This window comes from Anabrus simplex, chromosome 13 (assembly GCF_040414725.1).
Source record: "Anabrus simplex isolate iqAnaSimp1 chromosome 13, ASM4041472v1, whole genome shotgun sequence".
Lineage (NCBI taxonomy): Eukaryota > Metazoa > Arthropoda > Insecta > Orthoptera > Tettigoniidae > Anabrus > Anabrus simplex.
Genome location: NC_090277.1, coordinates 101833567 through 101852991, shown reverse-complemented (window position 1 = coordinate 101852991; position 19425 = coordinate 101833567). Strand labels below are relative to the sequence as shown.

The following is a 19425-nucleotide window of genomic DNA, read 5'->3' as shown; positions in this document are numbered from 1 at the left end:
AACCTCCCATGGCTTTATGTATGTAAGGTGCAACATCTTTTCTGGTCTCGATAACATAATCGTTTACTATAATATTAAAATACTAAATTTGTGTTACTTAAGAAGGAGCAGTTTTGATTCCTGCCTGAAAGCCCAGTGACTATACCGTGCCCTGAGGGAAATGCCAAAAAGCTGTTCCGCGACACACTAAAAAAAAAAAAAATTAAAAAAAATATAAATAAACATCCAACCTTGGACATAATGTAGACGTTTCGCAAGTACGAACATTTGACGAAACTCGTTCCATCTTCATATAGAGCTCCTTTCAACTGTCGAGGGCACTTTATGATTTCCGAGGATTCTCTAAACTATACTACCCGAACATGTCAGATGTAAGGCTTTTCAGGCGTTTGCTCTATTAACCAGCGTTTCGTCTTAGATCTGACACTAGACTCGTCAGAGTGGGATGTGTCAGACCCTACCCACTGACGCTGTGTCACCTGCAATAATTATACGAAGACTGTTGTCTTTTAATGTTGTGAGAGAATTTGCTGAAGATATCTGAAATAAATTAGAATACTCTATTAGGGTAAAATATGTGAAATTGCCTCTGCTAATATGTATTTCACTTCAAAGAAATAGACTTACATCTCATTCATCGTTCTTCGAAGAAAAAGATTGTTCCTTTTCATGAACTGACAAAACCACTCTCTGCTTGCTTTAAAATCAGGAAACTGAAAAGCAGTCATTTCTCATTTGATTTATGTAAGAAACAACTTCCTTTTCAGTTTCTGAATGCTTCCCAGTTTTTGGTTCCCAAAATGATGAAGTTGTTTTCTTGGTACACAGTACTTCTTCTTTTTGCTTCCGCCTGTAACGCACGTGTGATGGTGCTATGGAAAATTCACAAGATGCGGCACGGTTGGCGTCATTTCTTGCAAATTCTATTACAGTCAACTTAAATTGTGTGTCATAACTACTGTGTTTCTTTCCCATCACTTTGCACAATTCACATGTGAGAACACTGTTGAAAGCAATTACTGTATGTGCGCGATCACAGCTGATAACAAGGGTGAGTTTTGGCTAGCAATGACTGCTGCGAACGTCACAGAACATAATTCTACCATCCAATGTCAAATGGGAACATTCATGTAACCAGTTTTTAATTAATGACAACTTGTAACCTGACACGTTCGGCGTAATTTATAGTGTATAGAGCAATGCTAGCTCAGTTTCAAGGCCATCCCGCTAGGTACGCTGGCAATCAGTGTCTTGCGAATCTTGCAAAGTGGCACAAAGTCTGCTGCTTCCACCACCACCACCCCAGTATAATTGACCGATATTATTAGAGGCTCCTAAATTTGCATTAAGTTTCTGACAAAGACTTTTTTGTTCATGACAGATGTTACATTCCTCTGAATTGCAGGTGTTAATTCTTTTTAGGTGAGCAGCATGGCACTATTGGCAGTGTTAAGACTGAAGAAGGCTACAGACACTATTTTTGGTTTGTTTTTAATTTTTTCTCAGTTTTGAGCATGTTTCTTAGCTAATTTGCACATGTTTTTAGTTCACAGTATGTTTAAGAATGGTTTTTTTTACTGATGTAACGCATTGTGTGCATGACATTTGAGATGTTTTGGTGCTGTTCGTTGTTAAAAACCTCCAGGGATGTGATTCCAGTAATTTCACTATGTAGAGGGATCCTTTGCAGTATTCACGTTTATGCAGTATGTTCATTGTTTAATGAGTATCCTTGGTTCAGTGCTTGGACTGTGGGAGTGTGCTGGTGTGGGTTTTTGTGTCCAGCTCTAAGGCTGGTTGGATCATTGCAGTTTATCCATTAACCCTTACCCCTCGTAGTAAAATTCTCATAGTTTTCTCCACCGGTCATATTTAAAAGCTACATAAGAAAAAACCCTGTGGGTGGGGGATGCAGATGAAGAATATACCCGCAGTATCCCTTGCCTGTCTTAGGAGGCAACTAAAAGGGCTGACCAAGGGATGATATTAGGACCATGAAAATGGTGTGGATCGTCATGAGTTGACGTTCCTTGCGACTAGTACCACTTGCGAGGAAAACCGTGGGTCTACGTTACATAGGAGCAGTACCATTATGCGAGAAACTCTACGAGTCTGGGCATTGTTTGTGATAATGGCCATCATGTGTATTCCACCGGTCGGTTCCACTGTGTTCAGAATGGATCTGCGTTACCTATGAGTAGTACCACTTTATGAGAAACACTATGGGTCTACATTGCCTGTGATTAGTACCACTGGGCGTTATCATAATGTGATACACCATGGGTCTACATTACCTGTGATTAGTATCACTGGGCGTTATCATAATGTGATACACCATGGGTCTACATTGCATGTCATTAGTACCATTATGAGGGGCTGGTGACCTGGATTTTGGACCCCAGTAATTAAGTTGTTGCAAATTGGATCCACTGACTTTTTTGTTTCACGATCTTTTCATCATAATTAATTTCAGATTCTGGTAAGTGGATACATTTTGAAGTTTTAATTTTAGTTTCATTCACTTTGTACCATTAGGGACCAATGACCTAGCTGTTAGGGCTCTTTAAACAATCAACATCATCATAACAAGAAAATGTACATACACAAAACACTTCATTTCTTTTTTTGAGATACATTCCATTATCCTCAGGGTTTTAGAGGGATCTCTGTGTCAAGGGGATCATATGTACGCCAACCATGAGCATTAACTTGGCAGTATAGCTGAGCATCTCCCTTCTTTCCTTACTGGCATGCTAAGGAGAGTCTCATCGGGAACGTCAGTACCTAATAGGGCAAATCGGTGTCACAAGCAAGAACAGGCCTTTCTCCGATAATTACATTACTACTCCATCTCAATTCTGGAGGCCACGTCATGAATTGAGAGAGACCATTTGCTAGCCGGGCATGCATTCACAGTACCTAAGGATAAAGACACAGTGAGGAATAAATTATTGGTTGGAAGCTACCGATTAGTGGCCAAGATTACGAATGAAACGACGAGTGTGTATACTGTTCCACAGAATTCCTTTCTGAAGGCACCGGTTTCATAACAGAATGTCATTCTTCCCATTCCAATATTGACCATGAACTTGAAGTAATTGAGTCCTTTAGTGATATACTGAGCAAGACATCTGAGAAGTTCACCTTAAACGGGCAATCCCTGATGTCACCTAGAGGTGCAACTGTACTCACTCTGTATAAACTGCTTAATAAATAAGATGTTCAAAGTGACATCAATGTAACATTTATTTTTAAAAATCCTGGAGTGGCATTTTCTCACATCTCAAAGGATCATTTTGTCATTTTGTTGTTAATTATGGAATAAAGTATCTATAATTGAAGTTGCATATGCTAATTGGAAAATAATGATATTAGTAAACATATAAACTTGACTGGAGTTTTTAACACATAGCTGACCAGGTGCTAGGGGTTGCCTGCCTGAGACGGTAAGGGCTTGCTCGGTTTGCCCGGAAGGACGTGGGTTCGAATCTCCATCAGGAAGTCGTAAAATTTAAGAAAAGAGATTTCCACTTCCGGAGGTGCATATGGCCCTGGGGTTCACTCAGCCTACACCAAAAATGAGTACCAGGTTAATTCCTGGGGGCAAAGGCGGCCAGGCGTAGAGCTAACCACTCTACCCCATCTAGTGCCGAGGTTACGGATAGTGGAAGCCTTTACCTTCCACCCCTCCAAGGGTCTTCATGACCTGTACGGAGATGACTTTGCTTTTGCTTTGCTTGACCGGGTGCTTCTCACACTGTCCATCCCCTGTGCCCAGCCATTTCCAGAGCAACTTAGTGCGAAAATGCACGCATAGAATCAAATGAGCCCGGCTTCATCAGCCTTGTACTGATTGTGATAATATTTATTGGAAACATTCTGAAGTAGTCCTGATAATGTTTTCTGATGTGATAAGTTGTGTAGCAATGATCTCTGTGAAGGGGCACACAGCAACTTACACAGATTTCACATTCACTATCACACTTTCATCAGAACAGCTTTTAATATCGAACTCACCTTTTTCAACGTTCCATGGGGGCATTGCGAATAATTATCTGCATGGAGTTTGTTAAATATTTTGTCCTGATCTAAACATGTGGTCTGTCTGGGACGCGCCATCTTGTCCACCTCTCTCTCCCTCTCTCTCTCTCGCGCTCGTATTTACTACCCAGATATTTGATCTGAAGTGAGACTGTCTCCTTGAATCCTTTTAATGGATGTGGCTCTTCCATTGTTTCTCCCTTTGATCCTCACTCTTATAGATACCCATTAACCACCATGTATAAAGATACAAACGTTAAAAGGAACACGTTGTCCTCATCTTCTTTCTCTGTTGCTCGCTCTTCCTCCTCTAGCCTGTCATTTTGTTCGCCCTATTGTGTGCTCCCTCTAATGTTCCTGTCTTTATATGACATGATTACAAAAGAGTAGGAAGAAAACTTATGACAGGGAATCTACCACCTGGCCACAAGGTCTAAATGCACATCAATGGCGATTGATTTGATATTAGCTGATAAAGAACTGTGAAAAGCTCCTGAAAGTCAGTATATCATGTAAAAGCACAACATTCCTTTTACACAAACTATTAAAATCGAGTCATGCCATTTTTCTTCTAAAGAGCTCATAACTCGATCACTACTGATCTGCATTTAGGGCAGTCGCCCAGGTGACAGATTCTCTACCTGCCTTTTTACCTAGTTTTTCTTAAATAATTTTAAAGATTTTTTTTTTGTTACCGGGCGCGTTGGCCGTGCAGTTAGGAGCGCGCAGCTGTGAGCTAGCATCTGGGAGGTAGTGGGTTCAAACCCCACTGTCGGCAGCCCTGAAGATGGTTTTCCATGGTTAACCATTTTTCACTCCAGGCAAATGCTGGGGCTGTACATTAAGGCCATGGCCGCTTCCTTTCCATTCCTAGGCCTTTCCTAACCCATCGTCGCCATAAGACCTATCTGTGTCGGTGTGACGTAAAGCAAAAAAAAAAAAAAAAAGAGAGAGAGAAGAAAGAAAACATGAATATATAAAACCAGATGCATTCGATAAATGTAAACTTGAAGCCGTGCTGAATGGCTGCACTCAGCCATCTTGTCCCTTTAGCACTCATCTTAACACTCATTCCAACCTTAAAATATATGTACAGGGTTTTTTTTTAAAATGCTATTTGTTCGGGGCGTCAGCCCATGTGGATCTTTTGCCCCTACTGGCACCATATTGTATGAACCTGCGTGTAATTGTAAAGGCGGTAGTGTGGAATGTTGTGTGTGCGGAAAGGAAGATTAAGGATGTCGCAAACACCCAGTTCCCAGACCAGGGATATTAATAATTACAATTAAAAACCCCTGACCCAGCCGGGAATCGAACCTGGGGCCGCCGGGTGACAGGCGAGCGCGTTGCCCCCTACACCACGGGGCCGGACTGTGTACAACTTAACAAAATTTAGGCCTGAAAGAGAGGGTAAACAAACACTTTACAGAAGCTGTACACACCAATGACTATAATATTATTTTATTCATAACGTACATTTCAGTTAACTTTGTCATATATTCTGTTACTACCCATTGACACCCCTCATCAGAGTAAAGGGAAAGATGCACTGGAAGTCAAGAATATACAAATTAGAATGGGGCTGATGATCTAGCTGCTAAGCTAATCCTCATAATGTGGGGGTGCTGTGTTTGTCTTGCACAGACACACCATCCCCAAGTTGCCCAAGAATTTTAATTGCCTGACTGGGCTTCACTCAGCCTCTTAGCCCCCTAAGGTCAGCTAAAGACTCGGTCTAGAAAGCCAAGCGATGCAGCTGACTGATAAAGTCGTTACTCTAATATCTGTAGGTCATCTGACTGGTCAGTAGATCAAGGATCTTGACCTTAGTTTCTGGGTTACATAATTCTACTTGTGTCTGTTTTCTGGAAAAGTATTAGCGGATATATTCGTAAGGCTGATACTTTTTTAATACTCATCTCAAAGTGATCAATGCATTTCAAGCCCATACTGCAATTGAATTGCCTACTAAATATCTTGAAACTTGGGATAGTATCAAGATTTGAGAGGATGTCGAGACTAGAGGAGAGGACTGGAGAGGATGGCATTCAGAGATGGACAACTCTAGAGGAGGCTTATTCATTACCCCCACTACCTGGCCTGCTGGAGGGGTGAGCTGATGATCCAGGGAGGTTTCAGATTTTTTTCCCTTCAAAAAGTCTTAAAAACAAAATCTCCATCCAAGATAATGATACAATTACGACCTATTGCTCTGAATCATCTTGGTCCAAGGAAAACAGCCACAAAATGCTGGAGATCTTTGAAAGAAAAATAACATGCAAGGTAGTGGGACGAGTTCAGAGGCCCAGGTTCGATTCCTGGTACTGCCAGATATTTATGATTGGCAGGAGAGCTGGTACATGCAGTTCACCTCTACTAGGGCTGTTCCTGTAAAGAGCTGCACCAGCTTGGGATGGGGGTTCGTTTTAGAGGAACGAGTAGAAGTATACGAGGTTTTTGAAGGCAAAGTACAAATGAAGATGTGGGAGAATGCGAGCTAGAATGTCCTGCAGGTTGTGCCCATCATAAGAGGTGACTGAAGGGGGTGATCTATGGTGCTCTAATGTTGAGAATGTGGGGTAGTGATCATGGGATCCCTAGTTGAATCTGAAACTGCTTTCACTTGTCCCACACTTTCATCTTTCCTAGCCAACCTTCCTTGGTCAACTCTTGTTCTTTTCCAATCCTGACGGGTATTATGTTTGCAAGGCCTAGGCAGTCTTTAATTTTCACGCGTGTTGTGTGGCCAGTACCTTCATTCTGTGAAGTGTCAGGCCACCTCCATTTTTTCCCTTTAAATAGTGTTAATAGAGAATGATGGCCGAGCTCTACTTCCTCTCGCCATTAGTGTTAAGACAGGATGGAGGAAGATGCTGAGACTGTGCCTTAATTGAGACCATGGCCTGTTCCTTCACAATCCCAGTCCTTTCACATCCTTCCATTTTTTCAAAAACCTTCAATGTGTTAGTGCAGCATTTATTTTTAAAATTGACTTTGTCGTACCGACAGGTAGGTCTTATGGCAACGATGGGATAGGAGAGGGCTAGGAGTAGGAAGGAAGCGGCTGTGGCTTTAATTAAGGTACAGCCCCAGCACTTGCCTGGTGTGAAAATGGGAAACCACGGAAAACCATCTTCAGGGCTGCCGACAGTGGGGTTCGAATTCACTATCTCCCAGATGCAAGCTCACAACTACGTGCCCCTAACCGCACGGCCAACTTGCTCGGTATTATAATTATTGTTGGTTATCCAAGTACAAACCCTATTTTACATGTGGAATATTAGGGCTATAGGTCACTATAGCAGTTGACCAGTTGTACTGTATTTCCTCTTTAAACAATAACCACTGCCATCAGACGGGGCAAATCCGAGCACCTTAGCATCAGTTAGACCCTTTTCTTAACCAGAGCATTTGTTTAACAGGAAATTTACTTTATGAACAGTTGATTTCCTTTTAAGGGCGTCAGTGATGAAAGAACTCCGTACGGTTTTGAGTGCGTTCTTTGCCTCTTTTTTTCTGTATAATAGCATAAGTCCCTTAGATATTTTTTGAAGGTCAGTGAATTTGTTTGCTGCATGCTGATTTGTATCAAGATTGAGGTGTGCAGTTGTGATTTTAACTGTTTTGTGAACCTTATTTTTTCTTTTTTTCTTTTTTGGTAGTACTCAGTGTTTGATATTTTAGCGATGTGCATTTCAGTATAGTAGGAAGTGTAGTTAGCTGGGTGGCAGATGTAAGTAAGGTATGAAATGTAGACTAGCACAAGCGAAAAAGCCCTAAACTATAATTGCTCACCTCAGTTATAGATAATACATGTCTGGTTCTGTGACTGAATAGTTCAGAGGTCTCAGGGTCAATTCCAGGCCTGGCTGGCGATTTTATCTGCATGTGGTTAAATCCTCTGGTTTGTGGATTGGGAAATTCTGTTTGCTTTAACACATGCATTGCACTACTAGCCACCTCAGACAGCGTACATCTCTCCATGTGGGGCTAGAATCCAGACATGTTCGTATATTATGTAACACAGATCACACCCATGTCCTCATCAGAGTGTAGGTGAAGAAGTGCTGGAATGTATTTAAATTTATTTAAGATAGAATCTATTCCAGAGCAATGGTCAATGTTCAGAGATGTGACAGGAACGATCATTTGAAACTAGCTTTAACATTACATAACCGTCCTATACAAATTCACACGTACCTTAAGGATTACGAGCCATCCACTTCAACAAATTAATTTAAAAACCACCAAATCGATACTTTATTACGTATTTCAAAATATTTACACTATGACTTACCGCAGATTGAGTGACCCAATTACTATTATCTTAGCATTGTAAATACAGCACGTTCTTATACAAATAGGGATTTGATGGCCAGTCTCTCATAGTGCATTGGCACTGCCGGTGGCTCCAAATAGCCTAGGCAGTGGTCTCCACGATATGCACTAGCCATGTGTCCTGATAGGTGTGCTATTTACCTACTGATGAGCCCAAATTAGCACATACTGGGGCGAAACGCTGGCAACCAGGAATGAGTTAGCTGGAAATAAAGGACATTGTCATTATTTTGTAAAACAAAGGTTATTGTTTCATAACATAATCAACTAAGATCTAATTTACCATCAATCTACTCTATTGCACCAGAATTAAGATAGAAGATGTTTCATTCTTATTTAATAACTTGATATTGAGGCAAAAATGTAGCATTTTGTGAAACTTTCATACAAACCAGGTATCGTGTGTTAATTCATTATCATTGTATTATTATTATTATTATTATTATTATTATTATTATTATTATTATTATTATTATTATTATTAACTTTATTGGCCACATTGGACCACTTGAGTCTTCCATGTACACTTTTTCTTTGAATGTTGTACTGTTTGAATCTTCTTATCTGCCCAGTATTTCTTCATTCGTTCTGATCACAGTGTTTTTAATTCATCTGAAATCTTTACGGTCCTTCTGTGCATCATTTCAGTTGAACATTTGTGATTCTTAAGAAGGGTGGTAATTTTATTTTTGTTCTCTGCATCTGTAATTTCGAGTCCAACTGTTTGGAGATCCTCTTGAATTTCTTTGATCCAATGCCCTCCTGTCTTCTTTTCCAGATTTCTCATCAGTAGTTGTCGTAAAATCCTGCTTTCTGGTAATCGTAAGATGTGAAAGAAATAAGAGATTCTTTTCTTCTTCATCGTGCTGGTAACTGGGTCAATCTCTCGATAGACAGTTTCATTGGGGAGGATTCTCCAGTCTCCTTCAACCTGGTACTTTGTATTTTTGCAAGTTCTAATAATTCTTCTTTCAGTTTTGAGGAGCAGATCAGTTCAGATCAGTTCTTCTTTCATTTTTAAATTTCTTGCGATGTGTTGTAAAAATGTATTTAATTTCACAATCTCGTCTTATTTACTATATGTACTTAAATTTTTTTATAATCGATTTAAAATGCCCCAATATTTAGCCAGGTACTCGTACTTTTTAAACCTATTATTTAGGCTTATTTTTTGTGGGGGTACATTGTACTTTTAGCCATTATTGAGGGGTATAGTCTCATAATAGTTTGAGAACCTCTGCGTTATGGATTTATCTCAACCATCAAGGTTGACATCTTGGAGTTCTAGAAGCCCTCACCTTTCCAAGTAGAGCTCTGGACTTTCTGACTTCAAGTTGGCAGGTTCGACCGCAGCTCAGTCCATTGGTACCGGGTGTACACAATAAAAGTTATGGTATTCAGCGCTGTACAGCACAAGCTGTAGTGATCTTAGTTGTTGTAGATATGCTATCTAAGCGAATTACGCACAAAAATTATCAGTTCCAAGTTTTGCTACCAGGCAAAAATAAGCGGTCAGAATGTGCAATTTTCCGTAACTGACGTCAAAATATTTTTCCGGTAGAATTGCATTGTCAGTTCCTTGCTTGTTGCTTGGTGATGCATGTTGATTCCCTTTGTGAAGTAAATCTTTGCTGTAGTGTAAGAATGTTGAAATTTTCCATGTGAAACATAATACCTATTGGGAAGAGAGACTATGCACTACTAGCGAAGTTGTTTTATCAGAAATGCAGCCATAGCAATGTTGCATTGTGGAAATATTGCCAACAGAAACGGCAGAGCAGAGGTTCCATGACAAGTAATGGGCTGAAGAAAATGATTAAGAAATTCGAGCAAGCCGGTGAATTAGGTGTCGCAGCAGAGAGTGGACCGCCGTCCATCCCCGTGGATGTTGTTGAGTTGTTGTAGCTGTAGCAGACTGTGCAACACATTCTCCCAATTCTGTAACCAGTGCTTGAAGTGTGTCAGGTGTCGCTACCCCAGTCAATAGTTCACAAGATTTTACGGTGCATTTTACACTGATATCCCTAAAAACTTCATACTGTTCACAAATTGAAACCCCAAGATATTGCACAACGTCATGACTTTGCCCTTCGATTGCTGGCGCACTTGGAAGTGGACTCGAGGCCAGGGAATATTCTGTGGACTGATGAGGCGCATTTTACTCTGGAGGGTGCAGTGATTGCACAGAACTGTCACATATGGGATTTGCATGCTGCACACATTGCATTCAGCTTATGTGACTGTTCGGTGTGGTTTTACAAGTTTCTTCATTCTCGATGTGTTTTTCTTTGAGGAGATGACCCCTTGTGGGCCTGTGAGGTGTACAGTGACATCTGCACGTTATAGGAACCTTCTTGTGCAGCATGTGATTCCAGATGTACAGGAACGCAACTGACCACACAGTTATTTTCATGCAGGATGGGGCAACCCCACATATCGCTCGCCAGGTGAAAGAATTACTTTGAGAAATTTTCAGTAATGACGGTATTATCTCTAGGCATTTTCCAGATGTGCGGCCTTCGAGGTCCCCCAACCTAAATTCACGTGGCTTCTGGTTGTGGGGATATTTGAAAGATCATGATCATGTCTATCAGGGACATGTCCGGTCTCTGCCTGGATGCAAGGCTAGCATATCACGACATGTCGCTCTGATTTCACCTGATATGCTGCGGACAACGGATGCAACATGTTGTGGAGTTCGGAGGCCATATTGAACACTGTTTGTTGTAACCATACATGCTAATAAACCTCCCAGAACCACCGTTATCATGTGTTTGATCTTTCCTGCCTTTTTTTCTGTGACCCCTACCGTTGCTTACAGTGCCATATTTTCGCCTAGTGGGAGAACTTGGAACTAATATATTTTTGTGACATAATTCACAGGCGCATTGCTTAATTAGCATATCTACAAAATTTCAGGCTGCTGCGAACAGTCCGTGCTATACCTCGCTGAATACCATAACTTTAATTGTGGACACCCGTGATTTAAAGGTGCTCAAATACATCAATCTTCACTGGCACATTAAAGAGCTCCTGTGGGACAAATTTCTGGTACCTTGGCATCTCCAGAAACGGTAAATATAGTTAGTGGTATGTAAAAACCATTATTATTATTATTATTATTATTATTATTATTATTATTATTTACGAAGTGTAAGGCAAAGACGTGAAGTTTGTCAATATTATAATTTTAGTTCTGTAAATATATAGATACCCTTTATCTGTTTTCTTGTGATACCTCCCTCTTGGAAGAATACACAGTCCAAGTTCTAGAAATTTTCTCTCCCAAGTTGTCTTTTATTTCGAAAGATTGCTTTGTTTATCTTCATTCTTCTTAAATAAACTTACTGGATATGTTTTTGTTATTCCAGCCGAGAATATTGCAAAACTGTACAATATCTCACGGGAGGATCAAGACAGGCAGGCTCTCGCATCCCAACAAAGTACGGAAGTCTCTCAGAAGCAGAAGTACTTTGAGAAGGAAATAGTTCCAGTCACTGTTCAAGGAAGGAAGGGCTCTACTGTCGTCACAGAGGACGAGTTCCCAAGGCACGGGACTACACTGGAAGGTCTCCAGAAGTTGAATCCAGCCTTTGTGAAGGTATGACTGGATTTGTTTATGCTGGGAAGAATCCAGTTTCTTACACCCCTATAGTCTAGACACCCTGTTTGATTGGACATATATTGAATACACCGTTTAATTCCCTATGCTTTTACATGTTAGAAATCCTCTGTACAGTGGACACCCATCAACTTTGAATATTGGACAGCCCTTAAATGACAGTTTGGACAGGTTCTAAACTAATGTAGTCGAATTTACATGGAGTACGGCAGTCCTCAACGTTATTTGCTGGTCTAAAGAAACGATTATGAAATGTTTCCATCATGCAAACTTTGTGCCCTGGATTCGATTCCAAGCCAGGTCAGGAATTTTTACCTGGATGTGAGGGCTGGTTCGAGGTCTACTCAGCCTATGTGATTACAATTAAGGAGCTATCTGTCAGTGCGATGACGGCCCCGGTCCAGGAAACTAGGAATGATGGCCGAGAGGATTTGTTGTACTCCCCACACGACACCTCATAATCTACAGGTCTTCGGGTTGAGCAAGCGGTTGCTTGGTAGGCCAAGGCCCTTCGGGGCTGTTTGCGCCGTGGGGTTTTTTGTCTGTAGAATTTGTGCCTCAGTCAACTGAAGGGGAAGAATCATCTCACATAGATTACAACTCGTTAACTGAGGAATTGAGATGTTTCCCTGAAGTTTTTCGCGTTAAATTGTCAGACATTGATGTTTTTTGTAATTTCTATAATGTGTTGGAAGTCCACGATGATGTTCCTGGAACAATTAGTGGAGTGTTATATAAAGTTATTTCCTCAGAAGAAAGATTGCCTTAAGAAGAAACTGTTGATGTCCCCAAGGAGCCACCTCCTCGTCAAAAAGCTTATTCAGTGTATTAAGAAGTTGGAACGTTGTATGTTTGTGTGTAATCACCAGGAATGATTGAAACTCTATTCGGAAAATTGAATCAGAATGGGCACGTTCAAAAATCCAAAAATCAAATCGGAGACTTTGCTGATTTTTTACTAATCATTAAAGAGTGAGGACTGTACAATAAAATATGCAAATTAAAACAGGACAATACTGTAGTGCTGCTGCTTTTTTTTTTTTTTTTTTTTTTTTTTTACCGTTTAATAGGCATAAAATTCAGTGTACTTTATATAAATTCAAACACCACTGTTTCATTTCCTGCACTGTTATTAGTGTACGTTTGAAATACTGTACGTCCACCCTGTAAGTTGGACACCCCACTACATTGGACACATTTTTAACAAACCGTACATGTCCAACTTAGAGGGGTTTCACTGAGATGATGATGATGATGATGATGATGATGATGATGATGATGATGATGATGATGATGATGATGATGATGATGATAATAATAATAATAATAATAATAATAATAATAATAATAATAATAATAATAATAAAAAAGAAGTCATTTAACCTAATGGCAGTAAGTGTCATCCTACAAACATATTGGGACTATAGTGACTGAGCATTGCAATCCCTAGAATGAAATCTTATCCAGGAGCGGGCAGGCGAAAAATTTGATCAGCAGTGTAACGGGCCGTATTCACCAGTAGAGAACTCGAGCTTCAGTTCGGAGTTTGGATGTTGTGATCCTATGTTTTCCCTGTCCTTCTCTACGGTTGCAAAGGCTGGACTCTCAGTCCTTGGCTGCAGAGACGGATTGAACCTTTTGAAATGTACAGAAGAATACTTTGAATATCCTGGGTAGACAGGAAGACCAGTGATGAAGTCCTCAACCATGAAGGAGTGGAAGCTCGGATACATCAGGCCCAGCGTGAGAGATGAACAATATGTACTTCTCCAGCTCATCATCGAGGGGAAAATTGAGGGACAACAATCTGTTGGGACTCACAATTACAGAGTTTTCTGACATTCCTACGCAATTAATACTATATTCGTTGTAAAATATATTTATTTAAATCTATATTTCGATCCATGGATCATCCTCAGTTGCTTACACCAGCTGTTAAACTAGTACATCACAATCATTAAAAACCACTGTCTTTGAGTTTGTCATGTATTACAGTCTTAAAATCTAATAACTGTCCATGTTTCATTTCACTAGCATATCGCTGTTAGTTGAATTAAAACACTCTTCTCAAACTTCTATGAATTCACTGTCTTAAAATCTAGTAACTAGTTTGTTTGGTTTGTTGCACTAACGATTCACAATCAAGAAACCATTTCTTCGAATTATGGTTATATATTACAGTCTTAAAATCTAATAAAACTCCTGTTCATTTCTCCGACGTACCTCTGTCTGTTGAATGGGGAACCATAAATCTGTCAGGATTATGTCATTTTGTTGCCTCAAAACACACTTCTCGGATTTCTATAAATTTACCATCTTAAAATCTAGTAGCCAATTGTTTAATTTGTTCTTATTGCGCTACGTTAAAATCTCAGGAAAATAGGGCTTCATGAAATTAGTTACACTAGTATATATATCTTATATTTTGGCTGCCAGAATGTGTTGAAAAGTGGTTTATCAGGTAGCTCTTGATAGTTAGGCCAGGAGATAGGTTGGTTGCTTAATGAATATAGCTGAAGTTGATTTAATATTAATATCTTTCTACTCTGTAAATTACTTCTTGGGACACAGTCTCCCAACAAAGGTTGAAAGTAGTTTCTAATGATTGTGATGTACTGTTTTAATTGTTAGAGTAAGCAACTGAGGATGATCCATGGATCGAAACTAGTACTGAAATTTAGATGTAAATAAATAAATAAATTTTACAACATAATATATGGTATTGATTAGGTGAGAACGTCGGAAAACTCTGTAATTGTGAGTCGTAAACCATTAATACAGAAATATGCAACTAATCACACATGAGAAAACTATGGGAGGCGGGAGAAATTCCTGGCTTAAAGACCTGCGCCGCTGGTATGGACGAACTACTGTAGAAACATTTTGAGCCGCTGTTTCATAAGTTACAATTATCAACTGGATCACCAACTGTCGTACGGAGACAGCGTTTTAAGAAGAAATATTTTACACAGTTGAAAGATATTCATATTAAATCAAATACCGCTGATATTAAGCTAGGTGTGGATGATAATAAAATTATACTAACTACATTAATAATAACCTATGAGGGACATTCAATATATAAAACAACATATTTTATTTCTCGGCCAGTTTTGGTTTTTAAAAATTGAAATGTTGTTTGGGACATCTTTGAATATCCCGCTTTGTCTCAGAGTTTTATTAATTCCCGATAGTTGGCAGCTCTATAACTAGCCTTCAAAATTTTGTCTATTACGGAAGTGCGTACCAAACAGAAAGCAGTTATTGAGTTTATTTTGGCGGAAAGCCAGGGCATCACAGATATATTCGTAGGTGCTTGCAGAATGTTTACAGAGACCTGGCAGTGAACAACAGCATTGGGAGAGGCGTGTTTCATCACAACATCGTTGAACAAACCCGACTGATCTGGACTATTCTTCCTCGTCCATCCCGCGCCTTCTGACTGCCATCTGTTTCGCCTAATGAAGGATGAACTCCGCGGGAAGCAGTACATGGATGCTGGGGAAGTTATTGATGCAGCACAACGTTGGCTTCGACGTTGACCAGTCGAGTCGTGCCATTCAGGCATGCAGAGTCTTGCATTACGGTGGCGTAAGGCCGTAGCATTGAACAGAGATTGTGTTGATAAATAGGGTAATGTAGCAAAAGGAGTGGGGAATAACATGTTGTATTTGAATCCTCAATAAATCCAACCTGCTTGTAGAAAAAAAGTGTGTTGCATTATATATTAAACTCCATAATTGTGCATGACAATAATGCTACAGTTGTAGAAAAATAAAACAGTTCCATAATAGATGAATAAATCTGTCTGAACGATGGTGATTATCATTAGTTAACTAGACAACATCGTAACCACAATTATAAAATATTTGGTACTGAGATTGCATGGCAGTTCTTATTAAAAATTGTACTAACAAATGTATTATTAGTTACTCTGCTTTACTTTGTTGAACCCCTTTTGGGTCAGATTAAACCAAGAGATTCAGTTACCTGAGAGAATGACAAACTCAATCTCTCTGATAGCGCAGCACAGATAACCTGGACCAACAAGCTAGAACTGGCGTACCAACTTGCCAAGAACACTTTGAGCAAGAAGTGTCTTTTGCACAATATAAAATGTAGACATTACCATGCAGTTATCTGCCCAGAAGCCCTGTACAGCAGTGAGTCTTTGATAGTCAACAGGAAAGGATATGGATAAATTGGACATTCAGGAAGATACTGGGATCAGTTAACCTGTTCATGGCATTTGTCGTTTTAGGCTAGTACTGAGAACTTAAGTGCTTACTGATGTAATCTGCCATCTAGCGGCTTCTTTTTTCAATTATTCGAATAGTGTCGTACAAATCCTAGTTCTGTATGGTGGTGGTCTGACGGGAATGTGTACGTTCACTACAGTGTATGAGTTTGGCACGTTGTTAGCCTATAGGTTACAGCCTAGTGTTATGATTGCCGCTAATGTGGATAACTGTTTGTGCTCTTCGTAGCTGTAAATATTTTTGGTTTTTGTAAATTTAATTGTGCGTATTTTTTCTTTTGTGATTTACAAGTGTTGCATTGGAGTTCCTGGACACTTTACTGCAAAAAATAACGGAAGGAATTTTCCACGCCCGATTGGAGGTGAGATAAAAGATCCCTTACACCTTGAAGGTCGCATACCTGCTAACCGTTCCGATTTAACCTCAAACTTCCCTTTTTTTTAACTAGTCTTCCGATTTTCCAATTTATTTTTACTTCATCTTGTTTTTGACTAGTATAACCTCCAGTGCGGCAAATACTCTTTTTCAGATGTATTTATTTGATGCCTTATTTGGCGATTGTATCGTGTTTCTCGCTCACTACAGCAGCGTGTGCTTAACAGCTGGGAATTCGAGACTGAAATCTTCCTTCAAGTGAGAAAGGCTAGTGTGTGCTAGCGACTCCGTTAATTGGGATTCGGAACAAAAAAATGAGTTTGTTCTTACTTTGTTATTGTGTGGTTTGCCCGCTGTTAACATAATTTCTGTGCGTAGTTTCGTTAGATTGTAGTCTACGTGCTTTCTTTCTTGCAGTTCTATGCCTTTTCCCCTGACAAAGTCGTATGTTAATAATGTATGAGACATATTGATCTGTTTTTATGGGGTGGTTTCGCGTCTCAGTTTATTTGTGTTCATTCTTCGTTCATAATTTTAGTGACTTGAATGTATTTGAGAGAGTATTTTTGCTGACAGTTTCTGATGTTTCTTATTCACATTACGGCCACAAAACCTATGAAATTGAATTTCCTTTCCTTTTACAGTCTAATAAAGGAAGCAATTATGCATTTTCTTCAGTGTTTGTTACATTTTCTTGTAACCATTTTTTTTTCTTAGTTTAAGATTTAAATTTAAAGGTCAGTTCACATTGAAACTGTAGATATGTATGCCTTTTATATTGGTTTTTTTTTCTCCTTAGATCGTGGCACAGTATACGTGATAAAATCCAAAAAATAAAATATTTTCCTATTTTTGATTTCTAAAAGTTGGCAGGTACGAGGTCGCCATTTTATGAGGCCACTCCCACAGAGTGAATCAAAGGAGCGTAAACTTCTCAGGCGATTCTACGTGTACAAATACACTACCCGATCAGGACAGAAGAGGAAAGAAACGAGCTACGAGTGTTCTACTTGTAAGGTCGCTCTCTGCATACATCCTTGCTTTGAACAGTATCATAAATTTAAAAAATTTTGAAATGACAGTGTTTTCTCGATCCAAAATGTGTTTTCATGTGTCTGAAAGTCTCTCCTAGTTGTAATAAATACCGTATAATCTTGAATACCACCCGCCACCGAATAAGACCCGACCCTTATTTTGAAAGAACAAAATTTTTAAAAATAGTTACTTAAAAATTATTTACAATCTTTACTAACACACATCAAATGATCAGAAAATACAAATAAAAGTAAACAAACATTTCCAGAATGATATCAAACGGGTTCATTCATCATCAGTAGTACCAACTTTGGAACTTTGGTCACCATCACCTTCCCACAGTCAGAATGGAGCATCACACTGGCCGGCCTTTATATTCCCGTTAATGTCCTAATAAGCAGTGTATTGTTCTTTGATTTATTTTTTTTAAATTTTTTTTTTCCAAATGTTGATGCTGTATACTTTGTTATTGTTATTGTGATACTTTTATTTATGTAGTTAAAATTTGTTCTTATGGCAATATAGAATGTCTAGAAAGTAGTTCAGTTTTTCTGTAAAAAGGATTAGGTTAACATTACATAGTTTGGAATAGATTTAAGTTAGGATAGGTAATATCAAGTAATAATTATTTTTAACTTCTCTGTGTACCACAGAGAATGCTGCTGTAATTGGAATGAAAATCCTGCTGCAAGCAATATATAAAATTTTAAAAAATGTCGTCATTGCTGCCATCCATAGTATTAGAAATGCTACATTTCCTGAAGGTCTTCCATATGAGGTCTCCAGGGATACGATTCCACGCCGTCAAAATCCACGAACACAGCAGCTGAACTTCTGGGCGCTGAATGCGACCAGTTGGCGTCAGTGTGCGATTATCAGCCGCCATCCATTCTCTTAGAGCTGTTTCAAGGCTGCTTTAAATGGACGTTCATGCAGACATCCAGCGGCTGTAGCATAGACATTGTCCCGCCCGGAATTACTGCTAGGTCGGTTTTCCCATCCTCGATATGTTTCTTCACAGTGTCTATTGTGTGGCCGCGGTAACTGTCGAGAACAAGCAAGCTCTTTTTTCCCAATAATGCACCAAGGTGACGTTGCCAGACACACTTTACCCAGTCTTCCACAAGTGAACTGTCCATCCAGCCAGAGTTCTGAGATCTGACGATAACACCAGCAGGTAGATTTTTAGGAAGAGTCTTTCGCTTGAGATTAATGTACAGCAGCAATTTGGTTCCGTCGGCGAGAATATACAACATTACCGTACACCGTTGTTTTTCATTACCACCTGTTCTAATGGTAACACCTTTTGCACCCTTAACATTCACAGTCCTGTCCACTGGCATTTCAAAGTAGACTGGTGTCGGATCTGCATTGCCAGTTTGGGAAAGCAAATATGCATTTTCCTTCCGCAACAGAATTATGTGACGCTGAAACAATAACTTCTCATCGTAGGCACCAGGAAGATGTTGTGAACTTGAGGTTCGCCTTTGTACGCTCAACCCATTTCTTTTATAAAAATTACAAACCCATCCTCGTCCTGTCTTAAACCCTTTCAATAAAAGTTCCTTTGTGATCTCTAATGCCTTTAGCTGACACACTATATCCCAATTCCTGCCTTTCTGTCACATATTTATAGTTATTTTTCAGTTTCTGAAAATTGTGCACTCAGTCCACAAAAAGCGTACGATCACCACTACATGTTAATAGCTCATTTTCTTCTTTCTCCACTTACGAATACATGACTCGTCAATATCA

The 19425-nt window shown here is 39.5% G+C and overlaps 1 protein-coding gene across 1 annotated transcript in view; it reads left to right on the top strand.

Annotated features, from left to right (window-relative positions):
• Acat2 (Acetyl-CoA acetyltransferase 2) overlaps window positions 1-19425 on the top strand; it is a 72518-nt gene that overhangs the window by 27210 nt on the left and 25883 nt on the right. Inside the window, exon 5 of the mRNA XM_067157531.2 lies at window positions 11751-11980. Within this exon, the coding sequence (XP_067013632.2) occupies window positions 11751-11980 (230 nt within the window). The remainder of the gene's footprint in view (window positions 1-11750; window positions 11981-19425) is intronic.